The sequence below is a fragment of the Phocoena sinus genome, chromosome 1 (genome assembly GCF_008692025.1).
Source record: "Phocoena sinus isolate mPhoSin1 chromosome 1, mPhoSin1.pri, whole genome shotgun sequence".
NCBI lineage: Eukaryota > Metazoa > Chordata > Mammalia > Artiodactyla > Phocoenidae > Phocoena > Phocoena sinus.
The window spans coordinates 102130711-102154847 of NC_045763.1; the positions used below are offsets into that span (position 1 = coordinate 102130711).

Here is a 24137-nt window from a genome sequence, read left to right on the forward strand (position 1 = left end):
ACTGAAATTAATATATGTTACATGTCAATTATACCTCAATTTAAAAAAAGGTAAATAGGCCTTCCGCAGAAAAGCCCTTTAAAAACCGCATCTCAAAGACATAAAAGGCTAAAGGTGAGAGTTTGCCGTGGGCTAGCTAGAGGGACTATTAAGAGATATTAGGAGTTGCGCCTGCTCAGCGGTCAGAGCTACCGGCCAAGGATTCACTTGTAAGCTGTAACTACAGGAAAATCCCTAGCTGCAACTAGAGTTAACTAGAGGAATTGTGAAGAGGGGCAGTTCCTAACATGGGCCACAGATAAAATTTGCGCTATATCTCACCTAAACATAAAGGAGGAGAGGATGATTCAAAACAGACATGAAAGTCGCAAGTTACCTACTTCTACTCCCACTCCCACTCCTTTTATACTCTCCCACCTGCGATTTATATCTCTGGCAAGAGAGACAACACTAAGGCTACAAGAGTGGAAAGATTAAGAAGAAGCAAACCGCCAAGTACATAAAAGGGCTTCCCTGATGCCACTACAGCACCAACATGGAAATGCTAGCTGATTTACTGCGATATTTCACCAGACATGGATGAAGAGTCACTATATATAAAGTTACAAGTCTAACGGGAAAAATATTAATTCACATATTCATTAAACCAATGTTTTTTAAGCATCCTTAAATAACTGCATGGAATAGGTAAGTGTTATATAAATAACTTCTATGAATTCAAAGGAAAAAGACAATCCACAAAAAAATTCAAATAATCAATGAACCTGAGAAAAGATAACAAACCACATGAAAAAAAGAAATGTAAATGAAATAACCAAACATGATTTTTACCTATCATATTGGTAAAGATGGAAGACAGCCAGTACTGGAAACACAGTACAGAAATGGGTATTCTATAACATTTAAATTTACATGTGAATATCTGAAAGACACACATGGTTTTCCCAAGACTTCATATTATCTAGTATAGTATCCAGATAAATTAAGTACATATTTTCCAAATACAGAAAACTGTTTACAAAGAATTTAATATATCATTAGAATACTACATCTATTAATTATAATCTAATCTGAACAGATTCTAATATTCATTTAGCTACTGAAAAAGTATTTAGGTTCATCATGTATCCCCTCAAGGTCAAAATTACTACCACATATTATAACTCCACTGGAGATGGATAGTAGAGTGAAATAAAAAATAATTCAAGTTGAGAGAATTCTCTTTAAATCAACTTCTACTCTATACTGGATAGCTGTAGTGATCAGTATTAAGATATATCAACAAATACCTGAAATTGCTTTGTATTTACTTCCTGTCTGCATTGCATAGTTAATGCTACTTTGTCTGTGCTTCCTGTGTAACCTCCCCCAGGATTCTTTTCTTTTCACTATACCACAGAAACTACAGGATAGGAGAAAAAGTAGATGAATCTTCAAGAGATGATAGGTTTGCTTCCCTTTCTATTTTTGATTAATATAGTTAACTACTTCTTACTGTGGTTGTACTTTTGTGGTACCCACCTCTAATTGCTCTTAAAAGCAGGTGACAATAATGAGCGTTGGCAAGGATGTGGAAAAATTGAAATCCTCATAACACTGACACTGTTGTTGGGAATGTAACATGGCGCACCCACTGTGGAAAAGAGTTTGGCAGTTCCTCAAAAACTTAAACATACAATATGACCCTGAAATTCCACTCCTAGAAATCTGCATAGAGAACTGGTAACCTACAAGTTCACAAAAACTTACACACAAAAGTTCATAGCATTATTCCTAATAGCCAAGAAGTGGAAACCCAAATGTCCATCAACTGATGGATGGAGGAACAAATGTGGTATATTCACAGAATGGAATATTCAGCCATAAGAAGGAATTAAGTACTGATACATGCTTCAACGTGTTTAGACCTGATAAACATTATGCTAAGATAAAGAAGCCAGACACAAAAGACCACATATTGCATCATTCCACTCATACAAAATGTCCAGAATAGGCAAATCCATAAAAACAAAGTAAATTTGTGATTTCCAAGGGCTGGGAAAGAGGGGAATGGAGAGTGGACTGCAAATGGGTAGTTTCTTTCGGGGTGATGAAAATGTTCTGGAATTAGTCAGTGGTGATAGTTGCACCATGTTGTGAATATACTAAGAACCACTGACTGAATTGTATGTATATTTTTTAAAGTTGGATTTTATGGTATGTGAATTATATCTCAGTTTTTTAAAGCAGTCAATACTTTAATAAATCAGTAAATAAAAATAAGGTTAGGCATTATGTCTGCAAGGAAGAGAAGGTTCATAAGAGAAGGTATGGATTCTGCTCCTTCTACCCCACTTTAACTAAAGATGGGAGGGGATATATTCTGGAGCCTCTTGTCTTGATTTCAAAGTTCTTCTGGGAAAAGATGACAAGGAAGATCTAATAATGACCCATTTCCCTTATGATGCCCAGCTTTTCAAAAATGTGGAGCATCCATCCTTCCTCTATCTGCTCTCTGTGACAGTGGCCCTAGCAGATCATGTTAAGTTTGACATGAGCAACCTTTCTTTTCCCTTTGAAAGTTTCTTAAAAATTGGAACAAAGTCTTGTTTCTTTTTATCTTCAATGTCCAGGCACTTTAGCATGGAGTGCTTAGTAAAACTTAAATGACTCCTTTAATAGTGTACCTACCTCTCTCTGGTTGCCCAAAGGCCCTTAATACTCTACCTTTCCAGGCCTACGATCTCAAACCACCTCCTTGCTATCTCTATGGACAGAAGTGGGGAGAGAACTGGACTTTCTCAGTTCAGTAATCAGGAGCTGGGCTTTGAATTCCAACTTACCCATTTACTGGGTGACACTGAGAAAGTCACTAACCATTCTTATTCTCTTCCATGAAATAGGGATATTATATATCATATGAGATGATTTCAAGCATTAAACTGAAAGTTTATAAATTATAAGCTTACAACTTGTAAATTTTACTTCTTATTGATATATTCCAAAATTTTCCATTCTATATAGTAGTCCAGTACTCTCAACACCACTACAGGGGCTTCCCTGGTGGCACAGTGGTTAAGAATCCGCCTGCCAATGCAGGGGACACGTGTTCATTCCCTGGTCCAGGAAGATCCCACATACCACAGAGCAAGTAAGCCCGTGCGCCACAACTACTGAAGCCCACGCACGCCACCAACTACTGAAGCCCACGAACCTAGAGCCCATGCTCCGCAACAAGAGAAGCCACTGCAGTGAGAAGCCTGCGCACCACAACGAAGAGTAGAGAGTCACGGGTCCTAGTGTCTTAGTAATTTCACTGCTCCTTGCTCCCATGGTGACCCCTGACTCTGAATAACTCATACAATGCCTGAAATGACCCAGTACAACCTTCAAGTTTTATATTTACATTTAAAAATAAAATGCTTCTAATTCAAACAAATTTATGAAATTTCAGAAGGCACTGAATGATATTTTTCTTCAGGAAAACGTTACAGGTGAAAGGGACAAGACAGCTCAGAGGTCCTTCCCATTCATCTTCTACTCCTCATTATTACTTCCTCTCTCAGTATACACCCCCCCGCCACATGCCTAATATCTAGACCTTCCAATCTCTTCCTTTCTCAGTCCAACCTGTTTGCACCGGGGGTTGACTATCCCTTTTGTACCTAACAGAAGACTGACAAAAATTTAACTGTATTTTGGTACTGGGTCTCCTCTCTGGATCTAAACCTTCATCAGAAGTGCTTCATTTAACACAAAGTTTGCCTGCTGGCAGATAGATCAGCAAAGCTGACACTCTGTAGCTTTAAAATACTGAGGAGTGTTAGTTTTAGTACACATAACATTTTAAAATTCAAATTATTTATACTCTACTTTTTGGAAATTTCAAAAAAAATATTGCTCCTGAATTAAAAAAAACAAAAACAACCAATATATACTCTAAGTCCCTATTTAACACAAGGTTTTAAATCTCTCACTCAAATACAAACCTGTATGGGTGGAATATCTGGCAGCGACGGAAGGTTTTCTGGATTGGTAACTGAAGGAATTAGTTCTATTGCTGTAACAGATGGGCTAGTGGGACCTCGATTTGCATTTGCCATAGTAGCTGTAGTAGGGCTGGTTGGATTGACTGGGTTGTTGTGCACCGACACAACAGGAAAGGGTCCAGCATGCCCTGGGTTTGAGTGCTGTTAGGAAAAAAGATGTTATCATTACTTGATCTGCCAGGATATCCAAATATGAACAATACCTTGACAACAAGTTTCAGTTTAGGAAGGATACACAAGTTCAGAGTTTGATACCTGTGGCTGAGAGACAAAGAAGTAGGCCCTCTCAAACTTATGCAGGAAAAAAAAAATTCAAACTTATCATTTTTCTATTCATTTTTGTGTAGTATTTAGAAAAACAATAGACTTGCCAATAATTGTACCCTGTCAGACTGGTGATATGATTTTACTTCATAACAAAGATATATATAAATAGATGATCTGGAAGCCCATAGTTTTCAAACATCAGACCAGGAAAGCCACTGTTGTGCCTATATTTCACTTTGACACTTTCGTCTTTTTTAAAATAAAAATAATTAATTGTATAATTGTGTATTATGTAACTGATATGGTAGAAAGAACAATGAATTTACAAATGGAAACATGGTATCAATTCCTGACTCTTAATACTCTTAATACTATGTGACTTTAGGCCAAATCACAATCTTGGTAATTTAGAAATGTGGATAATGATGAATGAAAATGGATACCTGTCTTTATGAGGAGTGTTATGAGGATCATTTAAGACAGTACACAGATTAAAATCTTTGGGAAATAAATTACTATACACATACAAATCATTTGAAGTATTTAAAAACTTAAAATTCTAACATTCAGTGATTTCTGTAGGGGCCCGAAAGTCTAAGGACAATGTTCTGAGATGGGTGGTTAATCCAATTATGTAGCTTCTGCACCTTTCCAAACGGTGTACCTGCCCCCTGGTAATACTTGAAGGCTTTCCAAGTACACTAAGGGGTACATGGGTATGTGAATACTTTTAAGGAAATTAAAGTCTAGATAGTCGACCTTCATATATACTTTTATCCTGAAGAAAACCAAATTTACCTAAGAATGTGCCATGGTCTGTGAGTTCTTTTTTCCAACTACTTCTTTCACAACTGCCCTTCTCGTCCAAAAACAAAATACAAAACAACACATCTTTAACTCATGCCCAATCTTATCTAGCATATTGCCCCACGGTGAAAAACAAAACAAACAAAAAATCTCCTGAAGAGACAGACAAAGGTACAGTTGAAAATAAAGGTGTCAAGTTGCTGACAAAGTGCCTGGCTCTGAAACCTGGGTAATCTTTGAGTGGGTTCTGATACTTGGTGATCAACAAAAACAAAGAAAGACCTGAAGAAGTTGTCAACTGATAAAAAAAGATTTTAAAAAGCGTTTTGAATTCCCAGATACAAATTTTTGTGAACAAGTTTCCTGAGCATCACATGAAAACAATAACAAAAAAAACCTAGTAATAAAAATCGGCATTGAATTCTGACTTACTCTAACAGTACAAGGTAACAGACATACAAACATGCATACATGAAGGAAGGGGAAAGACTCCATGTATCTAATAAAGAAATGTATATCTAAAAGAATTTTATTCTTGTTTCCTAATAATCTTAAACCATGTAAATATATTGTTTAAACAACTGTATAGGAATAATTGTAATGAAAATTTGGTCTAAAGAAGAAGTTTTAAAGTTTAATAACTGCATTATAAACTGGAAATTTAAGAATTTTCAAATTGCAACAGACATCTTTCCAGCAGAAAATTGCAACAAACTGATTCACAAGTCTATCAAACTTGTGAATATCTTAAATCTGTATCTTAAATATATTAAGATAAAATTCTGTAAGAGTAGAACAGAAATTCAAGTCCATGGGGAAAAGGGAGTATATAATTTTGACTTTCAAAAAAGAACTTGCCTCTGTATTTGGGACTCCAGTGGATCCACTTAGAAGAATAATGTAAGGGTTTTACTTTACAATGTCAATATTTATACAATACGATATGCTAAACAGTATGTCCTTTGCAACTATTTAAACTTAAACTTGTAATGGAAGTTTTAAATGTCAACCTTCAAATGTGAGGGAGTGTGTATTTTTCAAAAGTCTTTCTGGAGGTAATTGGGCCAAAAAGTTGAAGGATCGCTGATCTAGGACTTTAGTATGCAGATCGATCTGAGTCAGTAAAAGTTCACATATTTATGAGTACTCCCCTCCTGGAAATTTTGATTCAGTGGATATGGTTCAGAATCTATTTCAGACATGGTGCCCCAGTCATTCTGATGGTCTTTAAATCATGCTTTGAGAAATATCACTCTGACAATTATAAAATGACCTTTTTTTATATAACTAGAAATCCTATGCAAAAGTAGCCTCATATTTATAATCATACCTCCTATACAAACATAATCTACTATTCAAGCAAAGATCAGAAAACATGCCTCTAAACACACTTATTTTTAAGAGTAGGTATATCCATCCTAAAAGGAACAATACTTAGTGAAGAGAAAAAAAAAAAGTCAAAATGTCACATTAAAAGAATAGAGGAACAATTTTAGGAAATTAGAGTTTTAATCTTAATTCTACCATTGTCTCTTATGATTGTGGGTACATAACAAGCTCCTTTGTTTTGCACTTCTGTAAAATGAATTGGTTGGACTAGGTCAGAGATTCTCAACCCAAAGTATACAATGGGTTTAATGACATCAAAGAAACTCTTAAAATTTAATTAAAAATTAGACATTTCTCCAAAGAAGACATACGGATTTCCAACAAACACATGAAAAGATGCTCAACATCATTATCATTAGAGAAATGCAAATCAAAACCACAATGAGGTATCACCTCACACTGGTCAGAATGGCCATCATCAAAAAATCTACAGGGCTTCCCTGGTGGTGCAGTGGTTGAGAGTCCGCCTGCCGATGCAGGGGACACGGGTTCGTGCCCCAGTCTGGGAAGATCCCACATGCCACGGAGCGGCTGGGCCCATGACCCATGGCTGCTAAGCCTGCGCGTCCAGAGCCTGTGCTCTGCAACGGGAGAGGCCACAACAGTGAGAGGCCCGCGTACTGCAAAAAAAAAAAAATCTACAAACAATAAATGCTGGAGAGGATGTGGAGAAAAGGGAACCCTCCTGTACTGCTGACGGGAATGTAAATACATACAGCCACTATGGAGAAGAGTATGGAGGTTCCTTAAAAAATGAAAAATAGGGCTTCCCTGGTGGCGCAGTGGTTGAGAGTCTGCCTGCTAATGCAGGGCACATGGGTTCGAGCCCTGGTCTGGGGGGATCCTGCGTGCCGCGAGTGGCTGGGCCTGTGAGCCACAACTACTGAGCCTGCGCGTCTGGAGCCTGTGCTCCGCAACGGGAGAGGCCGCAATGGTGAGAGGCCTGCGCACCACGATGAAGAGTGGCCCCCGCTTGCCGCAACTAGAGAAAGCCCTCGCACAGAAACGAAGACCCAACACAACAAAAATAAATTAATTAAAAAAACAAACAAACAAACAAAAAACCGAAAAACAGAACTACCATATGACCCAGCAATCCAACTACTGGGCATATACCCTGAGAAAACCATAATTGAAAAAGAGTCATGTACCACAATGTTCACTGCAGCACTATTTACAACAGCAAGGACATGGAAGCAACCTAAATGACCATCGACAGATGAATAGATAAAGAAGATGTGGCACATACAATGGAATATTACTCAGCCATAAAAAGGAACAAAATTGAGTTATTTGTAGTGAGGTGGATGAAGTCTGTATGAGTCTGTTGTACAGAGTGAAGTAAGTCAGAAAGAGAAAAACAAATAGCGTATGCTAACGCATACACATGGAATCTAAAAAGACGGTACTGACGAACCTAGTGGCAGGGCAGGAATAAAGATGCAGATATAGAGAATGGACTTGAGGACACGGCAGCGTTGGTGGGGGAAGCTGGGATGAAGTGAGAGAGTAGCACTGACATATATACACTACCAAATGCAAAATGAATGGCTAGTGGGAAGCAGCCGCATAGCACAGGGAGATCAGCTCAGTGCTTTGTGACCACTTAGAGGGGTGGGATAGGGAGGGTGGGAGGGAGGTTCAAGAGGACAGGATATGGAGATATATGTATACATATAGCTGATTCACTGTGTTGTACAGCAGAAACTAACATAACATTGTAAAGCAATGATCTAATAAAGATGTGAAAAAAGAATTTAATAAAAATTGTATGTGTATTTTTCTGGGACAAGAAGATACACAGCATTAATCAAATTCTCAAACGTATCAATGACCACCCCTCCCTCCACCCCACAACTGATTAAGAAAACTGTTGTCTTTTAGTTTTAAAATTATATGATTCTTACAAATGGAACTCTAGGCATACTTGTCTTTGGAGGTGTGGCTGCATCATGGAATACTGAGGGCCACTGTGCCTGGGTATCCCTGGTATTCGGGCAGCATTCTGAGCCAATCTCATCTGATGGGCTTGGAAAGCTCCACAGTTCATGTTGCCTCTTTGCATTGCTTGCACACTGATCAATCTTGGAGGCTGCAAAAGGCAGAAATTGCCATTTATGTAATAATATTTATAAATTTATCTTTCAATTATAAAACGTTATGATAAGAATACTTTTGTCAGGGTAGAAGGGCATAAAGTAAAAAGTGTAAGTCGTTTTCCTCATCTCTTACCCCAATCTCCTCCTCTCAGTATACGTGTGTTTTAAAGCCTATCAGCATTAACTTAATCAACCACAGATTAATAGTTTTGATTTGGATGGGAGACAGCAGGAAAGATACAGGGATGGGAATGATTTGAACAAAAGCCTAAAGAACGTGTCAGATCTCAGGAGGAAACAACATGGCTCTTTGGCCCAAAACCACATGTTTAAACAAAAAAGATCTGGTATAGAGGGATAAAAACGTGTATACCTCCACAGTACTAGTGAGTTAATTTTGTTTCCCATCCTAAGTATTTACTTCTTGTCCTTCCTCACACCTCCCCCACATCCCTGCCATATCCAAGGCAAATGTTTAAACTGATCTTTGACCTCTGTCCCCATCAGTAACTTTGAAATGTGTAACTCATCTATATAGGACAGAGTGTAGTCTCAAGGTCTTCATAATTTATATCAATAGTGCAGTGATATAATAATACTCGCCTGTTGTTGTAACATCTGAGGGGCTGCTTGTCTAGGGTGCTGCTGTGTTGTTGCTGTTGTTGTTGGTACAGGTGCAGGTGGCTGCTGCATCCTCATCTGTTGCAACTGCTGATGTTTCTGTGCATACACTTGTTGTTGCATGTGCTGGAGTCGAAGCTGTGCTAAGTTAATCTGTCCAGGGGTTTTACTAATGTGGTTTGTCCCTGGCGGAACTTGCCCAACTACAACATTAGGAGTATAACCAGGAGCTGGTTTACTCTCTATTACTAGATTACCTGAAGGATTTAAAAAATGAGAATAATTTGCATGTAATCAAATAACATCTACTTTGTGGGTTAATCATTATATTTTCCTCTTTCCTCTGACAACTATCACCACTCAAAGTTTCCAACAGCACAGAAGGGATGGGAGCTAGGTTTAAAGATGATGAAGATCAGAAACCTAATATAGTCCAAAGCCAATTAATTGACTTTTGATTACTCAGAATAATATATCATCTGCCCTTATTTTTGACACAGATGTTCAGAAAATTAAAGAGCTGAAAGAGACAGTATTAGAGGAGGCCCATCTAGGCAGTCTAAATCATCTCTAGCCTGAGAAGATTCAAGGATACTCAAGATTGCTAATACTGATTCTACCTGCCTTTGGATTGTCAAAATGTGCAGGGCAGAGTACTATATTGCTACAAAACTGTCTTCTGTGGAAATGTTGAATGTTTTAAACTACTTATACCCTTGGAGATGACAAATTCTCCTTCCTTTTTACAGAGCCAGGTACTTTCTAGGGATAGAAGGCAAATTTTGGTAAGGTTTGATCTAAGGTAGAGTTGGCAAACTTTTTCCTGTAATAAGCCAGATACTTTAGGCTTTGCAGGCCACATAAAAACTGTCGTATACTCTTTGTTTTTTACTTGTTTGCTTTTACAACCCTTTAAAATGTAAAAACCAAACTTAGGTACCACGTCACACAAAAATAGTTTGCCAATGCCTGATCTAAAGGTATAGCCAAACGAATATACACAAAGATTACATTTTTTTTACAAAAGGCTACCCACCTCTGCTTTTACAGCTTCCAATGGTGAGGACTTGACTATTTTGAAAATGAGTTTAATCAATCTGTAGACAGCTCTAATTGTTGGTTAGTTTTGGGGGGTTTTGTTTTACTTTAAATTGAGCTGATTTTGTATGTCTTATCTGTAACTTTCACCTAAGGCCCTTAGGTCCACACTGTGGAGTAACAAAAGCAAAGTCCATTTGTCTTCCATGTGAAAAGAGCTACTCTTATCTTTCAAACATTCCTCAGAACATGGCATTCGGACACATCAGCATACTGGATGGAGGTCCTCCACAGGTGGACAATTTTGTACAATTAATACATAAGCTACTAAGCATGTAAGAAATTCTTCCAAAGACTAAAGACCCATTTGGTAAGTTTCTGATATGTAACACTCAATATCAATTTTAAAAGATGTGGGGAAAAAGTTAGAAATGATACATAATTTAAAAAACTATACAGAGGAGACCCTCAACATTCTTAAAGTAATTTATAATTATATATACTTAAAGATGTAATGAACATAGCTGAAGTAAGTTTCCAATGAAGAACATATTTTCCAAAAAGTTTACATGTTAGAATGAAGTTTAAAAACTTTAAGTATCTAAAACTTGTTGTAGATGCTTTCTCCTCCTAATTCAGTGTTCCAAGTTATAGCCATAAAACGAATTATTTCTCACCTAAATTGACTACGTTCTTTGCCCAGAAGGTGGGATCACAATGGAAACGTATTGCTCCATTAGCAGCAGGGACAGGATCACACCGTGCTTTCAAAATATGGCGCAACTGAAAAGTAATCTAAAAGGGAAAAAATTCATATTAGTCTTAAAATTAAATATCACTTGAGAAAACATACAAGATAAAGACATGAAAGCTCATGTAGCTCCACAGTGTCCATCTCAGATGAGACAGTATCAGTGTTTAAAAAACGATATTAGCAATCGAAGGCACATGCTTGAATTTCTGCCATTTCTGGTGATAAACTACATTATACTACTAGGTATCTCCAAAACCTATGATTGACTCAAGACTTACTGTATGATTCCATTTATATGAAATTCTAGAAAATGAGAGAAATGAGAGACTAATGGTTGCCTAAGGCCAGGGATAGAGAAAAATAAGAAAACTTTTGTGGGTGACGGAAATTTTCTGTATTTTGAGGTGATGGTGATAACTTTTACTAAAATTCAAAATCTATACTTTAAACAGATGCAGTTCACTGAATGTAAATAATATCTTAATAAAGTCAATTTAAAGAAAAATAAGATACTATGTGTCTCACCAGTCGCTTGCTGTACAGTAGTGCCGTGCTGCTACCACTAGCAATTGCCCAGTTTGTAAAGTTCATAACATGCTTCACCTGCCGGGAAAGGCCTGTGATGTCATTCTGTTGCTGTAGTAACTTCATCTGTCTTTCTTTTGTAACATTCTGAAACAGAACAAGAGGTTCACTTTAGAATTCTGTATAAAAAAATCAACTCATAATTTCTATTGCCAGTGAACACAATACCTGTATTTCTTTTTTAAAATGGGATAACTTAATAAGCTCCTCATTATTTAATGAGTCTATGATCAAGTCTATGATCAAGGACTTGGATCAAGGAAAAAGTCACTAACAAAAGTGGGACCAAAACTTAGTTCTATAGTCCAAAATAGACATTCCACATACAGAAATTAATGTTTCCTTCAGAAGATGAAGAGCCCTTGTTAAAAACAGTGTTTATTAGGCTAATCTAATATATAGAGCCTATGACATATGAGCTGACCTTTAGAAATAATTTTATGTAATCTTTTTTTTTTTTTTTTTATGTAATCTTAACACACTTCTCAGGCCAAAGAAAATTTTGTGCATGCATGAGGCTGAAGTTAAAATCTCTTATTTTCAACATGTAAGGCAAAAGGAGAAAGATGAATTCCAGAGCTCTAAGAGTAGAACTAGGGAAGCTTCTTATATGACAAAAGTTCATAAAGAACAAGGGAGTAAGTGAGGGTGGAAGGAAAGACCAATTTGAGGAAAGTGCTGCAAAGGAAGAATAAACTGCTTTCTGGGAACAAAAATTCCCAGAAGGGACAGGTGATGTCCTATGCCCTTTGACATTCAGCATACTGTACAACTTGCCTCTTCGTTCTTAACCACTTTCTTACAAAAATGACTCAACTGGGTTTACTGAACAATTTTTTCCCTAAGGAAATAAGTTACTCATTTTATAATGTAAATCAATGGATAAAAATATTCAAATGACAGAAGTTTCATTTACAACTTCCCCGGAAATCATCCCTTTTATAAAGCTTATAGGAAAACCTCTATCTTACAAAGTTTAGAAACACAGTGCGCTAGAAAACATCTACTGCTTAAATCATTAGTATGTTAGAAATATGTGGCAGATTTATCAGTAGGTATTTGTGTATATTTTAGCATTAAGAGGTATCTTTTTAATTCAAAAGTTCTTGAAATGGTTTCAGAACATTACTTTAGACCTATAATTAAAATGTATTTACTGTAAGTTAAAAGGTTATCAAAAATAATTGCTTGCTCACGCTCTCCATTTACAAGGTCCTTCTGAAAACAAAAATCTATTAGGGTTAACTGCAACTCAGCTGGATATACAACAGTCGCAAGAGACCTCAAAACTTAACAATATGTGTGAGAGTATTTTTAATTTCACAATTGTGTCTCAACGGCAAGATGTATTTCAAAAGACAGAAATTCAGAAATAATTCTCTGTTGACATTTATTTTATTTATATGTAACTGTGTCTAGTATTTCAACAATTTTCTATGAAGGAATGGAACAGAAAAAAAATCTACTATGAAAAATTTGAGGTTAATAGTAATTAAAAGTTAAATATTCATGTAATTTAAATTGTTACTATTCAATGGTGCTTTAAACATAACTCGGTATCATCTAAGCCAACTTAAAAGCACAAAATTTTGAGAACCAGCCAACTATGGTCAGTAGAGTCTTTGACTAGAACTTAATTTAGATTTCACAAATTGACTGGATTCTCATCTAGCAATTTACATTCACATATTACTCTCAATATACAACACAAAGACCTAATATAACAAAATTATGAGTAAATTTAAAGTTTAAGTTTCAAAATGAGCAGCATTTTTAGCAAAACTATGGAACATTTAAAAAATAAAGTGAAGAACACACATGAGTCAGTAAGACTCCCAATATACATTCATATGTAAAAGTTAAATTGAGGAACTATCTTGTGGGGAGAAGAGGGAATGTGGCAGGTCAGCTTTGTCTTCATTTATATCACATTTTAGTAATAATTCTTTCATTCCTAAGAGAACAACACTATCTCCTAACCGATACATCTAAAGTGTTAAATTGGGCTGCAAAGTAACTAACTTGAAAAAGGCCTATTTTCCAACAAAAAACACACAAAAAATTTTTTTTAATTGACTTTACTTTCATACCCACCCCCAACCAATCTAAAAGAGCTTTCAATAAACATTAAAAAACAGCTAAAGAGCAAGAGAAGCAGTTTTTGTTTTATTTTGGCTTTGAACCATACCTCTAGCTGCTGTAACAGAGATTTTCCTTTCTTATTAATTTCATTGATAAGGGTGAAAATGGCCACTTTAATTTCCTGTTCTACTCGTTTGTTAGTCTCATTTACTTCTTTTATCCTGAATAAGAGAAATGCATCATTAGGTTATAGACTTATCCTATGTCTCTGACTTACCAACTGTTACAGAAATTCATCCAACTGGGCACTTAACCGAGTAACTAAAATTAAACCTTTGTCAAATGTACAACTTATGTTTTGGCAGACCTGACCACTCAATTTGGTCCAAACAAGTTATGTATGTAGACAAAAAATGGATTAAATATTTATTAATTTTAAATTAAGTTCATAAAGGACAGTTTATTAATCTAGATGGCAATCTCCTTTAGTTTCTATGACGTGAATGTGATAAACAACTGACATCAGTGATTGCTGGTTAGTGTCAAATATGGCACATTGTTCTTGAGAAGCATTAAGATTAAACAGAACAATGTGCAAAAAAAAATGTTGCAACCAATACTACTATTATCTTTTGAAACAAGAGGAAGCTTAGACGCATTTAGTTTCACTAAAACTACTTCAAATGTGAATTCAGATATACCCCTTCCATAGGTTCTTCTCAAAATGACTTCCTACTGTATACGGTTAAGGGAATAAAACATTTTCATTCCTTTTTTAAAAACAGCTGTTGGATGTTTTAGAAACAGGTATAAGCGCCCATGTAGTTATGAAAGTTTTGGTTGTAAATATGAAATAGCCAATACCTTGCTATTTATAAAATAGGAAGAGAAGAATTCTACTAATATAAATACATAAAATGTTAACAAACAATCATAAGATGGTAACTTTAAACTTTTATACATTCTACTTCTGTACAAACTATAACTGACACTTTCAACTGCTAAAACTGCCTTTCATTTACCAAATTCAAATTTGAATAACTTGAACACACCGGGTCAAAAATGTAGTTTTCTCTCCTTTGTACTTCAGGCACTGATTTAAAATTTTTATTCAATTTTGTCCTTATCTTATTAAAATGAGTGGAAGACATTTTTAAAAATGAGAATGCTGCTCACTAGTGGTAAGAACACATGACCTTAAAACGATTCAGCCAAAGGTTGAAACCATTAAGCATGCTGAAAGCCAACTCCCCTGAATTTAAGCATGCTTAAATATATGCTCAATTGTGAAGGCAGCAAAAAAAAATGAATGTACGTTAAAAAATGGAGAAAGGTCATCGAAGAATCTAACAGGAGAAGTATAGACATTTTATTACTTTAATACTTTTTTTTTAAGCTTTCTGGAGATGAAATAATCTCCCCAACCCTGCGCAATCTTGTAAACTTCACTTCTCTACACAGGTTCAGGAACATATATACAAAATATACGTATAAAAATATGGGATTGCCATATGAATTATCTCACTATCCTTTCTCTGGAAAGGACATCCATCTGTAATTTATGAGAAGACAGTTATCCTCTCCAATATCATCTATAATATATCAGCAATATAAAAAACATCCTGACGTATCCACGAGAACTAACCATGACTAGTGAATATCTATATATTTATATTATCTACAACCTCTGAGGAGCCTTTATTTTCCTTTGGTATCACTTTTTAAGATGAAAGTTATAAATTCTTACTAATATATAATGTACGACTTTATAATGTATCAATAATATACAATGTACTATTCATTCATCTTCAATACTTTTTGAGTATTTATTATGTGTCATTTAAAATCATCATAAATTAATTTTAGTATTCTAAAAGTCTCAATATTTGTGAATCTGAAGAATAAACACATATCAACCCTATTCATACCTCTAGGAACATATGGGTTTTAATTATGCCAGCTCCAAGTGTTTATCTTTAAGGACTCCTTTAAGAGTCCTAATCTTCTTAACCTACTCACTATGGAACTCAGTCCCACTTTGTGGTATGAAGGATCTTAGTTCCCCAACCAGGGATTGAACCCGTGCCCCCTGAAGTGGAAGCATGCAGTCTTAACCACTGGACAGCCAGGGAAGTCCCAGTCTCCCTTGCTTTATCAATAAATTTAGTTTATTGAGAAATGAACGAAAATAGGATTTTTAAAAACTGACAGTGTTATTGATAAAAATAACAACAGCTACAATTTGAGCACTTACTATATGCCAGAAACTGTGTTCTCATAATAATACCACTAAGATAAGTACTGTTTTTAATGCTTGTGTTACAGATGGAAAATTAATTTGTCCACCACCGTTCATACTCTCTCCTGTCTTCCACACAGTCTCCAGTTAAAATTTTATAATTCAACTCTCTACACATTAATTGGTTTTTCTACATTTAACTAAGGCTGACAAAGACTAGAGCCATATTAATTATAAAATAGTCAAAGATGTATCCTAAAAGAGTATTCAAAATTTGAAGCAATTAAATTCTCTTTAATTAACAATTATCATAATACAAACTCAAACATACCATTTACCTCTCCAAAACAATGTTTTCTATATATGCCTAATATAATATAGAAGGAAAACAATTTAAACTGGACCCATCGTGTTTAATAATCCTTAAACTGAAATTATAGTTTTAAGGAAACATACTTACCTATTCTGCACCTGAGTAGCTGCAAAATGAACATAATTCTTCTTCTCAAGAAGCTTAGCCAGCAGATTCTCAATTGCACCTTTCTGGTTTTGAAAAGCTTCTTCTAAAAATTGATACCTTTAAAACAAAAACAAAAATTACATTTAAAATGGAAAGTTTACGATTTGGAAAGAAAAACTGCTGCATGAGTCAATCTTTAAACCTTACTTAAATGATCAACACTCTATGCTGGCCACACACCCCCTATGTTACCAGCAACTTTTAACTACCAATCCCCTTTCCCTCTTAACCTGACACTGTGAAGGCACTATTAAGACCAAAAAAATTACTCAAAACTGTTCAAGTGCTCTTAAATTAGAGTTTTGATTCAGGATTGCGTTTTTATAAAAACCTAAATACTGGTGTAAGCTGTATACATTTTAAATCATAAAATACAACCACATTATACAAAATACTTTCAAAGGTGGGAAAACCACCCACAGTTCCAACAACATAAAATCACTGCTACTATTGTAATATCTAGTTCCTTAGTCCTTTCAGTCAGTATGTATGTGCAACTCTGCATTTGACTTTATTCTTTATCTTGTCGTTGCAATCACCCTTGAAATAATTTTTCAGTTCTAGACTGTAAATATTGTCAAACTTTTCCAAAAGGGTTATATCAATTAAAAATATGACCAACACCAGAGTTTTATTTTAACTTTGTCAACAAAGTGGTATATGTTAAGATTTGCTAATATTATAATAGTGAAAATTAGACAGTACAAGACTACAGTTCTTTGCTTGCTAGGAAGGCAGAATGGTTTTCTTTGCTAGTTTTGTTACCTCTGTGTAAATTGCTCATTAAGTCAACAAGTATTTTAGGGCTTCTTCTATATGCTAGGGATACATGGGTAAAATAAAATCCATTATTGTTTATATTTTCATAATAAATAGGCACAAATATGAAATGATACTACACTGTGAAATGAGCTATACTGGAGGCATACATAGTCTGCAATAAGAACACAGTGTCTATGATGAAAGAAATCAAAGACAATACAAACAGATGGAGAGATATACCATGACTATACACCCAAAACAACCTACAGATTCAATATGATCCCTATCAAATTAGCAATGGCATTTTTCACAGAACTAGAACAAAAATTTTTTACAATTTGTATGAAAACACAAAAGACCCCAAAGAGCAAAAGCAATCTTGAGAAAGAAAAACAGAGCTGGAGGAATCAGGCTCCCTGACTTCAGACTATACTACAAAGCTACACTAATCAAGACAGTATGGTACTGGCACAAAAACAGAAATATAGATCAATGGAACAGGATAGAAAGCCCAGAGATAAACCCATGCACATATGGTCACCTTACTTTTGATAAAGGAGGCAGGAGTATACAATGGAGAAAAGACAGTCTCTTCAATAAGTGGTGCTGGGAAAACTGGACAGCTACATGTAAAAGAATGAAATTAGAACACTCCCTAACACCATACACAAAAATAAACTCAAAATGGATTAAAGACCTAAATGTAAGACCAGACACTATAGAACTCTTAAAGGAAAACATAGGCAGAACACTCTATGACATAAATCACAGCAAGATCCTTTTTGATCCACCTCCTAGAGAAATGGACATAAAAACAAAAATAAACAAATGGGACCCAATGAAACTTCAGAGCTTTTGCACAGCAAAGGAAACCATAAACAAGATGAAAAAACAACCCTCAGAATAGAAGAAAATATTTTCAAATGAAGCAACTGACAAAGGATTAATCTCCAGAATATATAAGCAGCTTATGCATCTCAGTATCAAAAAAACAAACAACCCAATCCAAAAATGGGCAGAAGACCTAAATAGACATTTCTCCAAGGAAGACATACAGATTGCCAACACACACATGAAAAGATGGTTAACATCACTAATCATTAGAGAAATGCAAATTAACACCACAATGAGGTATCACCTCACACTGGTCAGAACGGCCATCACCAAAAAATCTACAAATGATAAATGCTGGAGAGCGTGTGGAGAAAAGGGAACCCTCCTGCACCGTTGGTGGGAATGTAAATGGATACAGCCACTATGGAGAACAGTATGGAGATTCCTTAAACAACTAAAAACATAACTACCATATGACCCAGCAATCCCACTACTGAGCATATACCCTGAGAAAACCATAATTCAAAAAGAGTCATGTACCACAATGTTCATTACAGCTCTATTTACAATAGTCAGGACATGGAAGCAACCCAGGTGTCCATCGACAGATGAATGGATAAAGAAGATGTGGCACATATATACAATGGAATATTACTCAGCCATAAAAAGGAATGAAATTGAGTTATTTGTAGTGAGGTGGAAGGACCCAGAGTCTGTCATACAGAGTGAAGTAAGTCAGAAAGAGAAAAACAAATACTGTATGCTAACGCATATATATGGAATCTAGAAAAACGATACTGATGATCCTGGGGCAGGAGAGGAATAAAGATGCAAACGTAGAGAATGGACTTGAGGACACAAAGACGGGGAAGGGTAAGCTGGAACGAAGTGAGAGAGTGGCATGGACATATATACACTACCAATGTAAAACAGATGGCTTGTGGGAAGCAGCCACATAACACAGGGAGATCAGCTTGGCGCTTTGTGACAACCTAGAGGGGTGGGATAGGGAGGTTGGGAGGGAGGCTCAAGAGGCAGGGGATATGGAGATATATGTATACATATAGCTGATTCACTTTGTTGTACAGCAGAAACTAACACAACACTGTAAAGCAATTATACGCCAATAAAGATGTATTTAAAAAAAAAAGAAGAACACAGTGTCTAAATCTGCCTCAACACCAAGGAATGCTTCACAGAGAAGTCAGAACAGAATTATCCTATGCTAACTGCAGAGGCATATTTGGAGAACAACAAATACTTCAACATACCTAGAGAAAGCCGTGCAAAGATCAGAATGTGAGACAATAATAAAATCCAGAACCAGACTGTGAAGAGCTGGGTATACCATGCTAATTTTTGGATTTTCGTTTTTCAGTAATAGGAAACCCTTGAAGAATTCCAACCAAGATGTAATAATCAGACTTACATTCCAGGAAAATCATCAGACAGAAATATAAAAGATCTGAAGAAGAGAGATGGGGAAGACTAGCTAGAACTCTAAGACAGTAGCTCAGATGAGCTATCAGGGTATGGTACTAATTGGTATAGCTGAATAAACAAACTTGAACAATGGACTCTGTCACAGAGATCAGCATCTTTGGTGATTTGAAAGTTTAACTGGAGCCACATAAAGTAACATCCATGGTATAACCTAAAAACTGAATGCCTAGCTAAGGCAGAGTCAAGAAAAGATCACTGGAAATGAGAAGTTCAAGGTACTGACAAAGTTATAATTGTCTATGTGGACACAAATCATTAAAGTAAAAGCAGAAATTGAGATGAAGAGGAAGGCTATAAGCATCTAGATGTTTGGGCCTTCAGTGAAGGTCTCAGTTAAGGTAAATATAGGAGGAAAGGCTATGAAGTTGTTAACAAAAGGAAAGTCTACTAAATGGAGGGGATCAAGAAGTAAAAGAAAAATTGAGAGAATTAGAAGGCAAAGTTTAGAGCAACAGGGGGATTGCTGTTATAGAGAACAGCTGGCTAATGAGGATTTTATTTTGTGTACTAAGAATTTTTTATTGTAGTAAAATATACATAACAAATCATTTTACATTTTTAAGAATATTTTTAAAGCAAAAAAAAAACTGTCTACAATGTAAAGTCTAGCACATTATAACTCGTATGATATATTAATTAAACAGCACAAAAGCATGTGAGTATTTTAATTTAAAAGGCTTTTAAAAGAGGTTCTACTGTTACATAGGTGAGCAAAGACTATTCCTTCACTGAAGAAACACTGAAGGAACAACATTTTATTTATTTCCTATACCATAATTTCTCTGTGTCCAAAATGAAATACTTTGTTTAAATCTGTACAGATGAAGCAGGAATATGAGATTACCATGCTAACCCTTTTGACATAAGCTTTACATTGTGAGGAACAAAAGATCTTCTGACCCAGAGTTTAATTATGTCTGCAAATAAGAAGGCATTTGGCAGAAAGGTCAACTAGTATCATAACTCACAAAATTTTAATTCACAAAATTTAACCCTGCACAATTTTATTTCTTTTCTCAACTCAAAATAAATGTTTCAGAATCCTGTTTCTAGAAATGTCTTGTTGTATTCATATGAACAAGTAAAAGCAAACACACCATGATACACGTAGGTGAAATGATGTGTCTGTCCTTTCCTCCCCTCATACAGGAGTTGACATCTGCACTGGATGTTAAAGGATGAGTAAGAGCTTTCTAGGTAAACAAACTTGGGAGGAAGGTAAGAGCTTTCACTGGGGGAAAAAATCTGAATGTACAAAAGTACAGTTCTGAGGCCACCTGTCATTTTCAGGGCTAAGGAAAAGAAGACAAAGCTGGAAGAGATGGGGAGGTACCAAATGTTAAACACCACTGTACATTTTGCTGAAGTTGGACTCAGATAATAAATAATAGTGAACCATCAAGAGACTGATAAAACAGTGACAATCAGGCTTGTTTCTTTTCACTTGAATAAACTTCAACTGTATTATTAGAAGAAAGATACTAACTAGAGCTTAAAAAACAAAAGAACAATATGTAAGCAGTTTTGGCTACAAGCTACTTCGGATTCTCTTAGCTAAAAGAATAAACTAACACTGAATTTTCTTTTTTGAACTGATCAAAGTAATAGTTGAAATACTTCAGAAATGGGGGAAAGAATAACCAATAAATGGATTAAGCATAAATTTGTTAATATGTAAATATATCAAGGAATTTCTTAGATTTTAATCCTGCATATGAAGCAGTGATTCTTAACATGGAAGTCTTAGCCACACTGAGCTATTTTCAGTATTTCAAAATGTCTAGGTAAAAATTATGCACACCCATGATTTACTTATGATGGGCCTTATAAGTAAGACTTACTGTGCTTCTGGCTAGAATTATAGAAACCCAGGATAATATACATACCACTGATTATCATGTTTTGGAGAGAATCATGCTTATGTGTGTGTGTGTGTGTGTGTGTGTGTGTGTGTGTGTATAATTTATTGAGAAATAAATTATTATTTAATGCAGTTTGCTAAGAAGTTTTTGAAGAGAGGGCTCTCATAAGTATGGGAAATGAATAAAAGGATTTTTTTTTTTTCAGGTTGAGGATCACTTAGCTATTAACTGCAAACTGTAACTTTTAAATGCACATTTAGAGTCTTATTAGGTTCTGAGTTGTACAAGGATGCTACTCTATTTGCCAAGTAATTACAGTATTATTCTTAGTAACTGTCAGAGTGTTTAACAATTGATAAGATTTTACTCTGGCACTTCTAGGGAAATATATTATCTTAGTTTGTATCCAAATTGACTATCTAGGGAAACATTTTTTAAAGCTGATATGTAGTAATTCTGACTCAGTTTCTTTCTTAATTCAGTTATTCCACAAAATTTCATAAATACGAATTACATAAAATTACATAAAATTTCAAGCATATAATAAACTACAGATTCAACCCCACTGAACCTATCATCCACTTGCAAAGAACATCCATTTATAGTCAATTTGTCAATATATCCACCTACTCTATCCTCAAGATTACTCTTAAAAAATTCCGAACATCATATTTTATCTCAGTATTTATCAATCTAGAAATGACAACAATTAGCCTGTTTTGAGAACTTACTCTGTTTTCGGGCACTTTGTGAAGTATCTGACATGGATTCTCTCATTAAATCTTTAGAAAGATTTAATGACTAGGTACTATTATTGTCTGCACAGTCATAGATGACTTGGACAACTTTCTATGTCTCAGTTCTTCAGAAAAATGTGTAATATTCATCGCATTTATCTTACAGGACTACTCCAAAAATTAAATCGATCAAAACAACACAAAGCACTTAATCAACATAGTGCTTTGCTTACTAAAGCACAGTAAGAGCTTAAAGCCAGTTATCACCACTATTTTTGGCAATAATTTTAAATGATTTGCACTGTTAAAATAAAAAACTTCAATCCTTCAACAACAAAAAGTCTACAATGTATATAAAGACCTCATAAGAGTGTTTTTGAGAATTTTTAAATGAGGCTATCTATGTTCCTCATTCAAGACAATATATGAAAGGGAGATGATTATGCCATAAAAGTTCAGCAACAGCTGCAGAGAGCACGCACTCTGAGCAACCATGATGAGAACCAAAAGGGTAGAAATCTCAAGAAAGCTTCAGGAAGATATCAGGATTCTCACATAAATAGAACAAGAAACAAAAGCCAACTTTAATTAAATCTCAAAAGGAACACAGTGACATCAACTGATGTTTCAGTTACTTAAGACTTCATTCGTAGAACAGGCTGCTACTTTATATTGCTGCCTTTCTTCAAATTCACTAATCTTTTCTTCTGTAACATCTAATCTGCTATTAATCCCATCTGAAATCAAACAGAAAAAAACTGGGGGAGGGGACAAAAGAGGAACAGTGAGTTTTAGGACAACTGTAATAACACTAATAATGTATGAGTGGCATCCCCAAATGGGAAGGGAGAGGGAACAGGGAAAAAATATTGGAAGAAATTATAACAATGGAATAAAATTTCCCAAATTTGATGAAAACTATAAAACCTATATAGATCTAAGAAGCTCAACATCCTCCAAGCACAGGAAACATTAAAAAAATTACACAATGGTATATTATTTCCAAACTGCTTAAAGCCAATAATAAAGAAAAAAAAATTTTTAAGTTCCTAGAGGGAAAAAGATACATTAGAACAGAGGAATAAAGACAGAACAGTAGACTTCTCAATGGAAACAATGCAAGCCACGATAGAGTAGAGCAACGTCTTTAAAGTACTGAAAGAAAACTGTCAGCCTAGAATTGGTTACACAGCAAAAACAGCTTTCATATATGAAGGTGAAACTTTTGGGGATGATAAATATGTTCATTATTTTGATTGTGATGATGGTTTCACATAACTATGCCACCATAAGGCAGAGATCTAAAGGAGCTATGAGCTTAATGTAAGGATGTAATAAGAGTAACCTGCTCCTCTACCAACTCTACAGGACTAAAAGAAAGTTACAATAATGCTGTGGAAGAGGAGAGGGAAGAACCCTTAGAAGTAGCCGTCATAAAGCACCCGATGTGGATTTTTAGACAAAGTGCACATCATCTGGTTGTCTGAAACAACTTCATTCTGGATATTTAATGGTCCCAACCTGGCAGTGCTTGTATGCACTGGCAAAAGGAAATTCAAACCTTTACTGAAGAAAGCATCATAATTCTAGACAAAGTATGTGCATAAATAATTTTCAAGGAAAATGAGAAGTTCATAGTTTAAAATAGCCATATATATATAAAGAAACAAAGCACCTTGAGCAACAGAAAAACAAAGAGGAAGAAAAGACCCACTAACAAAAGCAAAATATCTCTACTTACTACTATATTTAAGGAATGAAACACAAGCTACAACTATTTTTAAATGGGGGTAAAGAATACAGAGGACTTCTAACTTTTTTGGGCAACTCCCTGTGAATCTCAAAACAAAACAAAAAAATCTCATATCTCAAAATATAATTTTTTTAAAGGGGGAGTAACAGATTTAAACTTTTTTAAGTGTAATGAATGGATTTTAATGGAAGCTTAACATAACTAAAGAGAATATTCATAAACTGAGACTGTTCAAAAGAAAACGCCTGTTTCACATT

General features: G+C 35.2%; 1 protein-coding gene across 2 annotated transcripts in view; it reads right to left on the reverse strand.

Moving 5' to 3' along the window:
- Window positions 1-24137, reverse strand: part of TRIM33 (tripartite motif containing 33) — a 150791-nt gene that overhangs the window by 23304 nt on the left and 103350 nt on the right. For both annotated transcript variants that reach the window (XM_032624972.1, XM_032624971.1), the window contains exons 5-11: window positions 16370-16486; window positions 13777-13891; window positions 11529-11675; window positions 10927-11044; window positions 9194-9468; window positions 8419-8583; window positions 3969-4169 (exon numbers count right to left, since the gene is read on the reverse strand). In XM_032624972.1, coding sequence (XP_032480863.1) covers window positions 3969-4169; window positions 8419-8583; window positions 9194-9468; window positions 10927-11044; window positions 11529-11675; window positions 13777-13891; window positions 16370-16486 — 1138 coding nt within the window. The remainder of the gene's footprint in view (window positions 1-3968; window positions 4170-8418; window positions 8584-9193; window positions 9469-10926; window positions 11045-11528; window positions 11676-13776; window positions 13892-16369; window positions 16487-24137) is intronic.